This window comes from Peromyscus californicus, unplaced genomic scaffold (genome assembly GCF_007827085.1).
Source record: "Peromyscus californicus insignis strain IS unplaced genomic scaffold, ASM782708v3 Scaffold_8__1_contigs__length_139910024, whole genome shotgun sequence".
NCBI classification, from domain to species: domain Eukaryota; kingdom Metazoa; phylum Chordata; class Mammalia; order Rodentia; family Cricetidae; genus Peromyscus; species Peromyscus californicus.
Window position 1 is genome coordinate 23,375,137 of NW_026294606.1, and position 12,771 is coordinate 23,387,907.

The 12,771-nt window shown below is 45.1% G+C and overlaps 1 protein-coding gene across 2 annotated transcripts in view; it reads left to right on the top strand.

Moving 5' to 3' along the window:
- The first annotated feature begins 8,939 nt into the window (after positions 1-8,939).
- The window catches only part of Elovl2 (ELOVL fatty acid elongase 2), a 41,455-nt gene continuing 37,623 nt past the window's right edge, over positions 8,940-12,771 (top strand). Inside the window, exon 1 of one of the 2 annotated variants that reach the window (XM_052728348.1) lies at positions 8,940-9,018. In XM_052728348.1, coding sequence (XP_052584308.1) covers positions 9,016-9,018 — 3 coding nt within the window. In that variant the 5' untranslated portion in view covers positions 8,940-9,015. Of the gene's footprint in view, positions 9,019-9,279; positions 9,356-12,771 lie in introns of those variants that run through there. The other variant, XM_052728349.1, reaches the window with a different exon arrangement.

The following is a 12,771-nucleotide window of genomic DNA, read 5'->3' on the forward strand; positions in this document are numbered from 1 at the left end:
CTGTAGAATTCCCACTTTGCTATAACTACAAGATTACTCTGGAGCTCCGTCCATGTCATCTTTAAGTCCTATAGATAGAGTTGTCCAGTTTGCTTCAACCCAAGCCTTTGATCAATGCTGTGAGACTCTCCTCTTGTCACTGAAGATTACCATAATTTGACCTGCCAGATTAGTAAGGCCTCTCCCCCCCACACCCTGCTGTGTGTGTGTGTGTGTGTGTGTGTGTGTGTGTGTGTGTGTGTGTGTGTGTAAGTTGAATACTCAAGCAGGTATGTGTGGAGTCAGTGATGGATGCTGAGTGACATTCTCAATCACTTCTCTACCTTAGTTTTAAAAACACGGTTGCTCATTGAACCCAAAGCATGCTCTTTCAGCTAGCCTGGCTGACCAATGAGCCCCCAGTAGCATCCTGTCTCTACTCCCACCCCTAAGTCCTGGAATTACAGGAGCCTGAGGCTTTTATTGTGTCCTGGGGATAGTAAGCACATTAATCGCTAAGCTGTCTTCCCAACCCCAGGACTCTTTCTGTCTTCTTTTTTCTTTTAAATTAATTCATTTATTTTACATCCCAGCTGCAGTTTTCCCTCCCTCCTCTACTCCTGGTCCATCCCCTACCTCTGTTTCCACCACCATCCCATCCACTCCTCCTATGTTTCTGTTTAGGAAAGGACAGGTCTCCCATGATTATCAACAAAACATGGCATATCAAGTTGCAATAAGACTAAGCACCTCCCATGTACTAAGGTTGGGCAAGGTGACCCAGTATGAGGAGTAGGGTCCCAAAAGCCAGTAAAAGAGTCCGAGGCAGCCCCTGTTCCCACTGTTAGGAGTCCTACAAAAGGACCAAGCTACACAACTGTAACATATATACAGAGTGCCAAGGTCAATCCCATGCGGGCCCTCTGGTTGTCTGTTAGTCTCTGTGAGCCACTATGAGCCCAGGTTAGTTGATTCTATAAGTTTTCTTGTGGTGTCCTTGACCCCTTTGGCTCCTACAATCCTTTCTCCCTTTCTTCTGCGGGACTCCCCAAGCTCTGCCTAATGTTTGGTTGTGGGTCTGCATCTGTTTCCGTCAGTTGCTGGATGAGACTCTGATGACAGTTGAGTTAGGCACCAATCTCAGCACATCCCATAGGCAGGACAGACTGTAGGTCAGAGGTTATGTGGCTGGGTTGGTTTCCCACTTATTCCACTTGAAGTCTTACTTGGTCACAGGAGATGGACAGTTCAGGCCAAGTATCCACTATTGTTTGGAGTCTTAGCTGGAGTCATCCTTGTAGACTCCTGGGAGATTCCTTTGTGCCAGTATTTTACCTCACCCCAAAATGATCCCCCTTTCCAGTAGTCTCTTTCAGTACCCTCCCCTTCCATCCCTACCCCAACCTGATGGCTCATTTTCCCATCCCATCCCCACCTGTCCTCAGTCCATTCACAAAATCACTTCCCAGGGAGATCGGGTGTTCCCCCATGAACCCTCCTTGTTATCTAGCCTCTCTGAGTCTGTGGACTGTAGCATAGTTATCCTTTATTTTACAGCTAATATCCACTTATAAGTGAGTATATACCATGTTTGTCTTTCTCAGTCTGGATTACCTCACTCAGGATGATTTTTTTCTAGTTCCATCATTTGCCTTCAAATTCCCTGGTGTCCTTGTTTTTAATAGCTGAGTAATACTCCATTGTGTAAATGTATCATGTTTTTCTTTATCCATTACTCAGTTGAGGGGCATCTAGGTTGTTTCTGGGTTCTGACTATTACAAATAAAGCTGCTATGAACATAGTTGAGCAAGTTCTCTCCTCTCTCCTCTCTCCTTGTGGTATAAATGAGTGTCCTTTGAGTATATTCCCCAAAGTGATATAGCTGAGTTGTTAGGAGGCCCCACTGGTCAGAGGTTACAGTCTATAATGGCTGGCAGCTTTCTCCAAGCTCAGCAACATGAAGGACTCCCTTCCCAGAGAGGCTTCCTGCTCTCTACCTGCCCTTATTTGGAGGATGTCTCGAGGCCTGGATGCCTGACTTGACTCAAGAATGACACTTGTCATAGTTCCCTGCAAATACTCTTCCCTTGTGGACCACATGGTAGTTAAGTAATATCTCTAACTATCACTAACTGTACCATCACTAACCCAGCATTATGGTAGGAGTGTGCCACTTAATGCAAATTAGGGTTTGTCCCCAGGCTTCCCAATCCTATTTATTTTTCATACTTTGGAATAAAGTTGAGTTGTCTCACTGAAGCTGTATCCCGGAGGGCTATCTCCATCCTCTCCACAGCCATAGGAACCCTGTTCCTCACTCCTGCTTCCTCCACCTTCGTGGACCAGTGGCCAATGATCCTGAGGAAGAAGGAGAACCACACTGCGTCTTGTGGTACATTGTTTCTCAGTCTTTAATCTTAAATCCACACACCTATGGATACCTAGTCATTGTCAAAGAAGCCAAAATTACAATGGAAAAAAAAAGAAAGCATCTTCAACAAATGGGTGCTGGTCTAACTGGATATCAGCATGTAGAAGAATGCAAATAGATCCATATCTACCACCCTGTGCAAAACTCAAGTCCAAGTGGATAAAAGACCTCAACACAAACCCAGATACATTGAACTTGATAGAAGAGAGAGTGGGAAATAGTATTGAACACATTGGCATGGGGACAACTTTCTGAACAGGACACTAATGGTGCAGACACTAAGATCAACACCTAATAAATGAGACCTCATGAAACAGGAAAGTTTCCGTAAGGCAAAGGACACTGTCAATAGAACAAAACAGCATTCCGCCATTCTTGATGACCCAGTAAAAATGACCTTTCCTTGTGACTTTGCCAATGTCAGTTATCTGACAGTGAATGGCACACACAAGGAGTCACCTGGACGCCCTTTGACCCCCGCCCCAGAAAAGTCCTTAGTATCTACAGTCACATATCACTATGCATCCTAGCTTCTTCCATATAAGCTAAACTCAAGGGTTTTCTAGAGAATAGTGCTCAAATATGTGTTCCCCAGTTAAAGGAAGTCACGTGTACTCTTTAGGTGTCTATCAGTAATAGCAGTGAAACCCACAAAATACTGTATCATCAGAAGTGATGAGCCTTGAACTGGATGTGCCTAAATGAAGTAAGAGCAGCTAACCTCATTAATTGATCTTTTTTGAAATATTTTATTTTTAATTGTGTGTATTAATTAAATTAATAAATTAATAACTAAATTAATTAATTAATTTTCTGCACTTAAACATATATGTGCTCCTTAATAAATGGGACCTCATGAAACTGAAAAGTTTCTGTAAGGCAAAGGACACCATCAATAGGACAAAACAGCAGCCTACAGAATGGGAAAAGATCTTCACCAACTCCACATCCAACAGAGGGCTGATTTCCAAATATATATATATATATATATGGTATATATATATACCTCAAGAACCTAGATATCAACAAACCAAATAATTCAATTTAAAAATGGGGCACAGATCTAAACAGAGAATTCTCAACAGAAGAATCTCAAATGTCTGAGAAACCTTAAGGAGATGTTCGACATCGTTATCCATCAGGGAAATGCAAATCAAAACCACTCTTGAGATTCCACCTTACACTTGTCAGAATGGCTAAGATCAAAAACACAGTGACAGCCCATGGTGGAGAAGATGTGAAGCAAGGGGAATACTCCTCCATTGCTAGTGGGAATGCAAACTTGTACAGCCACTTTGGAAATCAGTGTGGCCTCTAGGATTCTTAAAGATAAGATTGCTCAAGACAGCATGGCATTGTGAGAAGGACCCAACATGCTTTTGGTTGAATCCTAGCTTCCCCAATATTCTGCCTGTGTGACCCTCTATATATTATTTGACCTTCCCAAGCCCCAGTTTCCTTATCTGTACAACTGGGCTAGTGTTACTGAACTACTGTGAGTCACTTAGCACACTTTGGACTTATGTACTCATAGTTACCAGAAAACACCACATTTGACCTGAAAGAATGACTTTGCATTAACTTTAGGATCCCTGTGTCCCCTGTTTCCCAGACACTGAGGAGGTCTCTCAGATTGTAGCAGTGTATATGTTGAATTATGTGTTGAGTAAAAGGCCCTTCACTCTCTTTTTTTAAATGTTTTAACAATTTCACACACACACACACACACACACACACACACACACACACACACACACACACGTGTGTGTGTGTGTATGTATATATATGTATATATATAATGTATTTTTTTCCTGCACGTCCATGTTTATTGTAGGTCAATTCACAGTAGCCAAATTACAGAATCATTTTAGGTGCCCAACAGTAGAGGAATAGATAAGGAAAAAGTGATATTTACACCCACCAGAGTTGCAGGATAGCCAGGGCTGCACAGAGAAACCCTGTCTCAAAAAACAAACAAACGAATAAAACAATATAATGTATTTTTATCATAGTCCCTGTGGTGGTTTGAATAGAAGGTATGACCCTCATAGACTCACATGTTTGAATGCTTGGCCCGTGGGGAGTGGCACTATTAGGAGTGGCCTTGTTTGAGGAAGTGTATCACTGTGGAGGTGGGCTTCAAGGTCTTATATATGCTCAAGCTATGCCCAGTGTGGAACCCAGTCTCTCCTTCTGCTGCTTGCAGATCAAGATGTAGAATTCTCAGCTCCTTCTCCAGCACCATCTCTGCCTGCGTGTTGCCAGACTTCTCCCCATGATGAAAATGCACTAAACCTCTGAAACTATAAGCCAACCCCAATTAAATGTTTTCCTTTATAAGATTTGCCACTGTCGTGGTGTCTCTTCACAGAAATAGAAACCCTAACAAGACCTTATGCTTTAACCTCTGTTATCCCCTCCCACTGTCCTGACTTCTTTCCAACGTGGCCCTTTCCTGCTTTCATGTCTTTGTTTTAGTGACTCACTGAGTTTTAGTGACTCAGTGAGCATGAATGTGGGTTTATTTACTAAAACACGATCTTTTTTTTTTTTTTTTTTGGTTTTTCGAGACAGGGTTTCTCTGTGTAGCTTTGCGCCTTTTCCTGGAACTCACTTGGTAGCCCAGGCTGGCCTTGAACTCACAGAGATCCGCCTGGCTCTGCCTCCCGAGTGCTGGGATTAAAGGCGTGCGCCACCACCGCCCGGCCTAAAACACGATCTTTTTACCCATGGCTATATCACTGAAGAAAAATGCCTCTTCTTGCTTCAGCAGCCATTATCTACCAACAACTTCTTAGCTAGGGATGGGGCCTTAGAAGTCCCTCCCCCATGTGTGTTGAAGGGCTCACTCAATATTGTGATCCTGTGCAGGTAACTATAGCTGCTGTGAATTCAAGAGTCTGATAGTCTTGGCATTTCCAGAAGATACCATTTCACAACACTCCTGTCCATCCTCCAGCACTCACTTTCTTCTGACCCCTCTTCTGTGATGCCCCTTGGGCCTTGGGTGGGGTTGTGGGTTGGAGCAATACTAATGCCACATTTAGGGCTGAGGACTCAACAGTTACCTAATCTCAACATTTTGAGCAGTTATGCGTCTCTGCATCAACCATTGCCACTGCCGAACGAAGCATCTCTGACTGCCCTGGTTAGGTCTCACTGACTTGACACAGCCCAAAGTCACTTGGGAAGAAGTCACTCAATTGAAGAATTGCCTCAATTAGATTGGCCTGTGGCCACATCTATGAAAGATTGTCTTGACTGGTGATTTATGTTTAGAGAGAACAGCTCGTTTTGGGTGGCTTCAGTCCTGGGTAGATGAGTCTGGGATAGATAAGAAAACTGGCTGAGCAAGAAGGCAGAGAGCAAGCCAGTAAGTAGCATCCCTCCATCTTTTCTGCATCAGTGCCTCATCTGATTGCCCTCAGTGATGGACTGTGGCCTGGGAATGTAGGCCAAATACACTTTTCCCCACATTGGTTTGCGTCAGCATATTATAATACAGCAACAGAAAGCAAACTAGAGCACTGACCATGGCTGATATATGGGAATAAACATAAATATTTAGGAGGCAGTTTGACAGTGCGTATGTTTAGCAAAACAATAGTAGCAGGTTCTCCCCTAAGGCCTCTGAATTCCCCAGATATGGGCTTTGACAAGATTTACAGTCTCAGGTATGAATTCATTCCTGTGCAGTGTGCTCAGATCAAACCAGAAAGTGGTTACTTATCCCCACAGCAATCTTACCACTGTTGCCCTAGCAGTCACCTTTTGCCTAGAAATTCAGTATTGTAGTACCCAGGTCCACTTCCGGGTAAGATCAGAGAGGGACATTCTCTCCCAGCAGCCGGCACAGTAAGTGTAGTACATTCTGGCACTCTGAAAGCTAGCCAGCAGGGAGGAAGATTCCAGATCAGTTCCAGCTTGATTTCTTTGTCTCTTGCAATCCAAGAGTGTGATGTCTTTAGCAATGACGTCTTACCATCTAATTCTAGTAGGCAACCAACAAGGTTCTTCAAACCATTGAAACACCATTGGTTTTTTTTCATCTCCATATTCACTAATTTATTGGACAATAAAAATATTAATTACATACACTGACACTAATCTTGTTTTTGTTTACCTCTGTGCTGGCTGGCTTTAGGTCATCTTTACATAAATTTGAGTCATTTGGGAAGAAGAAACCTCTACTGAGAAAATGCCTCCACCAGATCAGCCTGCAGGCAAGCCTGTGGGCATTTTCTCGATTGATGATTGTTGTAAGAACACCCAGCTCACTTCCGGTAGTGCCACCCCTGGTCTGATGGTCCTGAGTGCTGTACGGAAGCAGGATGAGCACGCATGAGTGTAGATGTATCCAACCTTCTTATTAAATAAGAAACACAGAACCAATGCAAAGAAGAAAGCCAAGAGGTCAGAGCTAAGAGCTAAAACCTTACCCTTCCTCCTGCGGTGGTCCTACCTCTCCGAACCAGAGCTACCCCTGTGTTAAAGTCTTTATATAGAGTTCCTGTTCTGCCTTCTCATTGGTTGTAAACCCAACCACATGACTGCCTCCTCGCGGCCTGTCTGTATAGGCCTCCAGGTTTTCCATGATTGGTATTGATTAAAGGCATGTGTATCCAATAATGGCTGTATCCCTGAACACACAGAGACTTACCCAGCTCTGCCTACCAAGTGCTGGGATTACAAGAGTATGCCACCACTGTCCTGCTTTCCTATGGCTTGCTAATAGCTCTGACCCCAGGCAACTTTATTTATTAACATAAAAATAACATTTTAATACAAATAAAATATCACCATACATGAGAAGTAAGCCAGGAAGCAACACATCTATGTAGTTTCTGACTCCAGGTTCCTGCCCTGACTTCCTTCGATGATGGACTGTGACATGGAATTGTAAGTGAGATAAAACCCTTTCCTCCCCAAGTCCTGGGGAGTTTTATCACAGCAATAGAAACCCTAAGACAGGAACCAAAGGTTTACTTTGGCTCATGGTTCCAAGGTATGGTCCATCATGGTTGAAAAATTATGGTAGCAAGATTGTGAGGCAGTTGATCTCATTCTGTCCACAGTTAGGAAGCAGGAGAAAACAAATCCTAGTGTTCAGCTCACTTTCTCTCCACCATGTGATGGTTGCATCCACATTCAGAGTTTGTCTTTCCACATCATTTGAGACTCTCTGGAAACATTCTCACAGGCATGCCCAGAGGTGTGTCTCCTAGTTGGTTCTGAATCCTGTCAAGTTGACAGTAAAGAAGAACCATCACAGAAGGTGTGGAAAAAAGAGATGCTTTAGATGAAAACCACAAAAAGGGATGTCAGCCAGTGCCTACACTTCCCAGTTTTGATTCCGGTGGGTACTGGGTGGCCATGGAGATCAAGCGAATACTGGTTCAGGATTTCACACTGTCACTGTTAGCTGTCGGTCTTCTCTAACTTCTCTCAGATACACTTCCCATGCATGAAATATAAGATATACAAAGAAAGAGAGAAGGAATGTATTTTCGCGTTTAAGGTTCTTAGCATTTTTATGATCACTATCTCTTTATCCATAGAGGTACCTAATCCCTGTGCATGTGTTTCAGGTCCACTGCATCAGCTGTCAGAGAAAAATACTCGCTCATTCTGAAGGAAGAACGAAAAGCAGTCATATGACACACAAAGGCCTGGGATCTAATTCTGCTCACCGTTAACGAAGCATTGAATAAGCCACCCGAGCCCCTGACACTGTCTGGAAGTAAGATCTTCTGAAAAAAAAAAAAAAAATCCGCTTAGACTGAATATTGGAGCTGATCTGCTCCTGATGGTACCCAAAAGGAATACAACTTATCGCTTGCTTTTTTATTTACTTATTTGAAGCGGGGTCTCATGAAGCTCAGGTTGGTGCCGGACTCACTAAGAAGCCAAGGCTGACTGACCTTAAACCCTTTCCTATTCCTCCTGTCTCTGTTCCCCAAGTGCTGGGTTCGCGGGCGTCCACCACTCACGCCCGGCACATACCCGGTCTCTGTAGCTACACCACCTACATCGGGCGAACCTGCGCGCCCAATTTAAATCACCTGGCTTTCGTGCCTGCCTACCCTCGCCCGGTCCCCTCCTCCCAGGGCTGGCGGGGTTCGTGGGGGAGTGGAGAGCTGCGGGTGACTTTTCCAGGGGGCCTGGGTGATAATGATAGATCGATGCGCCTGGGCGCGTGCCAACGGCGCCAGCCGGGCTGGCACGTCCCCGCCCGGCCGGCAGGGGGCGCCGCGTCGGGCGCGGGCGGGGGGCGCGCGCGCGCGGAGCGGGGGCGCGCAGGCCTCTGGGGCCACGCTCTCGCTGCCCACGCCCCACCCACCCACCCACCCACCCCACACCCCCCGGCTCCTCCCCCTGCCGGGTCCTTCCCCGAGGGCGAGCGGCGCGGGGCGGAGGAAACGGCCCGGAGCGGGCCGGGCGCGGCGCGCGCCCGAGGGGGGCGGGGAGGCGGGCGGCGCGCGGGGGGCGGGGGGCGGGGGGCGGGGGGCGGGGGGGGGCGGGGGCGAGTGACTAGCGCGGGCGGCGCGCGGCGCGGCGCAGAGGAAGGCGGCTACCCTGGACAGCGCATCGCGGCCGCGCGGCCATGGTGAGTGAGTGAGTGGGGCCGCGCGCCTCGTCCCCGGCGGGCGGCGGACGTTGGGGCCGCGGTGTGCGGGCGCGGGGCCCCCCGGGGCGCCGGCGGGTAACGGGGCGCGGGGGCGTGTCGGCGCTGCAGCCGGGGCCCAACGCTCTCCCCGAGCCGCTCGCCGAGGGTCTCCCCCCCCCCCCCCCCAGCATCGCGAAGCCAGGCGCCTGGGCACAAAGGCGGAGACGTGGGGGCTGCTGGGCTCCGAGGGAGCCGGTCCTGGGCGGGCAGCGGTCCCAGCCCTTGGGGGAGCTGAGGCAGGAGGATTGCCGCGAGTTCGAGGCCAGCCTGGGCCACGGTGAGACACCCTGTCTCAAAAAAATAAATAAATAAACCACCTCCCCGCTAAAGAAAAGAAGTCTGCCAGTCCTGCGATTGTCTTCAAGTCCGCATTTGTCTTCACTGGTCTTTGTCTTTTCGCCTCCACTTCAGGGCTTGCTAAATTCGTGAAGCGCCTGCCGCTTTTCTTGCCCTACCTGACACCAGGCAGCCCTAGATTGCCCCCCTCCTCCCACACCCTCTCTGCTTGATTGAATGTCTTAGCACTAAAATTCCAGCCCAGCCGTCACTATCTTATTCTCCCTACCCCCTTCATTTTGTTTTCTCTATTAATCAGCATGCTATAATCTGTTTCTTTATTTAGCGTATTGAATGTCTCCATCACCAAAATGCAAGTTTTGGTGAACAGTCTTTGTCCACAGTGTGTGACACATTTCATTTATTTAAAAAAAAAAAAAAACCAGCAAAGGAAAGTACTTTGTGCTATGCCAAGTGGGAGACAGCAGTGTCCTTGACGTGAATCACTACAAGAGTTGAACACTTGACAGAGGTGATGAGAATCTCAAGTGCCGTGTAGGACGGTGACACACTCTACTCTTGGACAGGAGGCACTCACTGATCAGAATATTGGTGGCCGCCTCGTGCTCCTTCTGCCACTGGAGTCTCCTGACATCCGAGTGGACAGAGCATTTTTAGCGCTAACTGGCTCTCTGTGTCCCCCCCCTCCACCCCCACCCCATCCCACAACCTTTGTTCCAAAGTAAACCAGAGATTTTAGTTAGGGAAAGCTTCCAAGAATGTTTAACTCAATAAAGCAGTCAATGGGCATTGACTTAAAAGAGCCAACGTCAAGGAAAAGTCTTACAATTTTGTTCTGAATTGGTTGAGCTCCTTTTCAATAAGCATTTTCAAATCTGTGTCCAAATCAAGCAGTGTCACTTTTGAGAATTGGGGCAGAGAGGGGGAAAGGGTGGGGGTTGGGTTCATAAGTAAGTGGGCCAGTTGATAGACTCTTCTACACCCGAGTCAAAGATGACTCTGCTAACTAGTCTAATGGCAAAAAATACTATTCAAGTTTCTTTTCTTCCCATTTGCACAGTGTAAATTTATGCCAGTGGTCTGTTATTGGTCTAGAGAAGTGTGTTTATTATAATCAGAGACAAACTGTCAATGGCATTGACATGGAAGATTTGAAAATGATGGAGTTAAGATTATACAGCTGGTGGTCCTCAGCTTGTCTTGTCCAGATAGAAATTAAAGCTTGGTTTTGAAATTAAAACCAGTGAACTAAACATAAATTAATTATGCTTCATTTTTTATTTCAATTTGTATCGCAGGAGATTTTACTGTTAGGATTCTAGCAAAAAAATAAGAAAATAAGATTTTCTTTCTTGAACTTTTTTTTTTTTTTTGAGACAGAATCTCTTAGTTCAGGCTAGCTTCAAGCTCTCAATCCTCCTGCCTCCACCTGAGTGCTAGGATCACAGGATGGAACCACCATACCAGGCACAATATATTTTTAAGTTATCCAGCTGGGTAAGCTCAACATTTTAATTCTTTGGTAAAGGGTTGAATGAAATGCATTTCAGTTTGGGAGGTTCAAAGACTGTGGTCTGAAAGATTGTTGGAAATGTGTTAAGTCTATCTGTATCATGCATTTTAGTTGTGTTCAGAAAACAGGGACCTTCTGTTCAGGGTTATGTCAATGATGTTTTTCCTCTGCTGAACAATTAGATATGGTCCACTTAATTTCTGTGGGGGGTGGCGTGGAATTGTTGCAAGTAGGTGTTCACCAAGGAAAGAAGTTGCAGTGGAGACTTGTTAGCTCAAGAAAGTGAAACTGTGTGAACATTGTCGGTAACTCATCATACTTCAGAAGTCACACATTTACCTATTTTTGTTTTCAATTATGAGTAATAAGATTAGGTCATCAGTAAGACTGACAAGGAACCATTCTAATGAATTGTTACTTCCACCATTTAAAGTCTAAAATCTAACCATTGAGTGACTTGAGAGCATGACTTGTTTTGAAGTTGATGTGATCTGGTGTCATAAGTTTGAATCTCAGTCTCACATTTAACTATGTGCCCTCAGGATTTTCTTCCATAAAAAGTGATACTATGTCAGGACATTGAAGTGCATACATGTAATTCTAGTATGTGGGGAGACTGAAGTAGGAGGGCCTGGAGATTGAGATCAACCTGGGTTAGCCATAGGACCAGCCAGAGCAATAGCAACTGTCTCAAGATACAATATTATAAGGTTTGGGGGAGGAATAAATAAGATCATGTACTTTATGAGTCCATTATATCTAATAGAAATATAATATAAAGGATATATGTGACTGAATTTCTGGTAGGCACATTTGAAAAAGAGACTCTGGAAAGCAATTTTAACATTTAACCCACTCTAGGCGAGTGTTATATCCACTTGCAACCAATACAAAAAGCTAAGGAATTTTACACATCCTTTTCACACAAAAACTTCAAAGTATGTCCTGGGCATGGTGGTGCATTCTTGTAATCACAACATTTAGGAGACTTAGAAGGATTGTGAATTCAAGGCTTCCCTAGGCTATAAAAGGAAATCCTATCTGAAACAAAGAAACCTCCAATTTTTTTTTCAAAATTCTAGTGTGTTTATGCTCATAGCTCATGCCAGTTCAGGGTGGCTGTCTGTGTTTTAGTTGGTCATGCTTTGGAAGTCATTACATTGGACAAACGGCTCTCAGTAGCAGGCGTGTCAAACCCATCTCTTATCTCTGAGACCCTTTCCACTCATGAGAGCCTCGCTGCCACCTTAGACCCAGCACTAGGCAAGGAAAGGTGCTCACCTTTCAGCCTGCACTCAGGCTGCTGGTAATTCCACCGGCTCTCTAGGTGACTGTGTCAGAAATCTGATTCTTGGTCCATTCTTTTCTTTCATGTTGTTTTTTGTCCAATATTCTCAGGGTTTTGTTTGAAATGTTTTTATTTCTAGTGTTTTTCTCACCTCTACTCTTTCTGCCATGTTTGCCCTTCCTACAAGGTTTCTGGTTGGTTGTTTTTTTCCCCGGTCTCTTGATTTTTAATTTCTTGCCTCTGCTGAGAAATGATGTTATTGAAACATTGGTCTCCACATCTCCCTATTCTTCCCTCAGTTCTTTCTTATGTTAAGTCAGAATGGTTTCTATTTTGTAGTTCATTTCTAATATCCAAAGAGTCATAATTACTTTAAGTGACAGCCTGGTATTAAAATGATCCATCCAAGAAAAGAAAAGGAAAATAAGCCACAGAAAGAAAAAAGTAAAACTGATCCTGAAAAACATTTTTATAACTTTATTGAACATGAGCTTCATTTAATCTTTCAAGAGAAATCAGTGGTTCCAATTATTAATAGCAGCGACCATGACAGTGGTGACCTCCCACTGAGTGATGCTTGGTGAGAAGCAGAGAA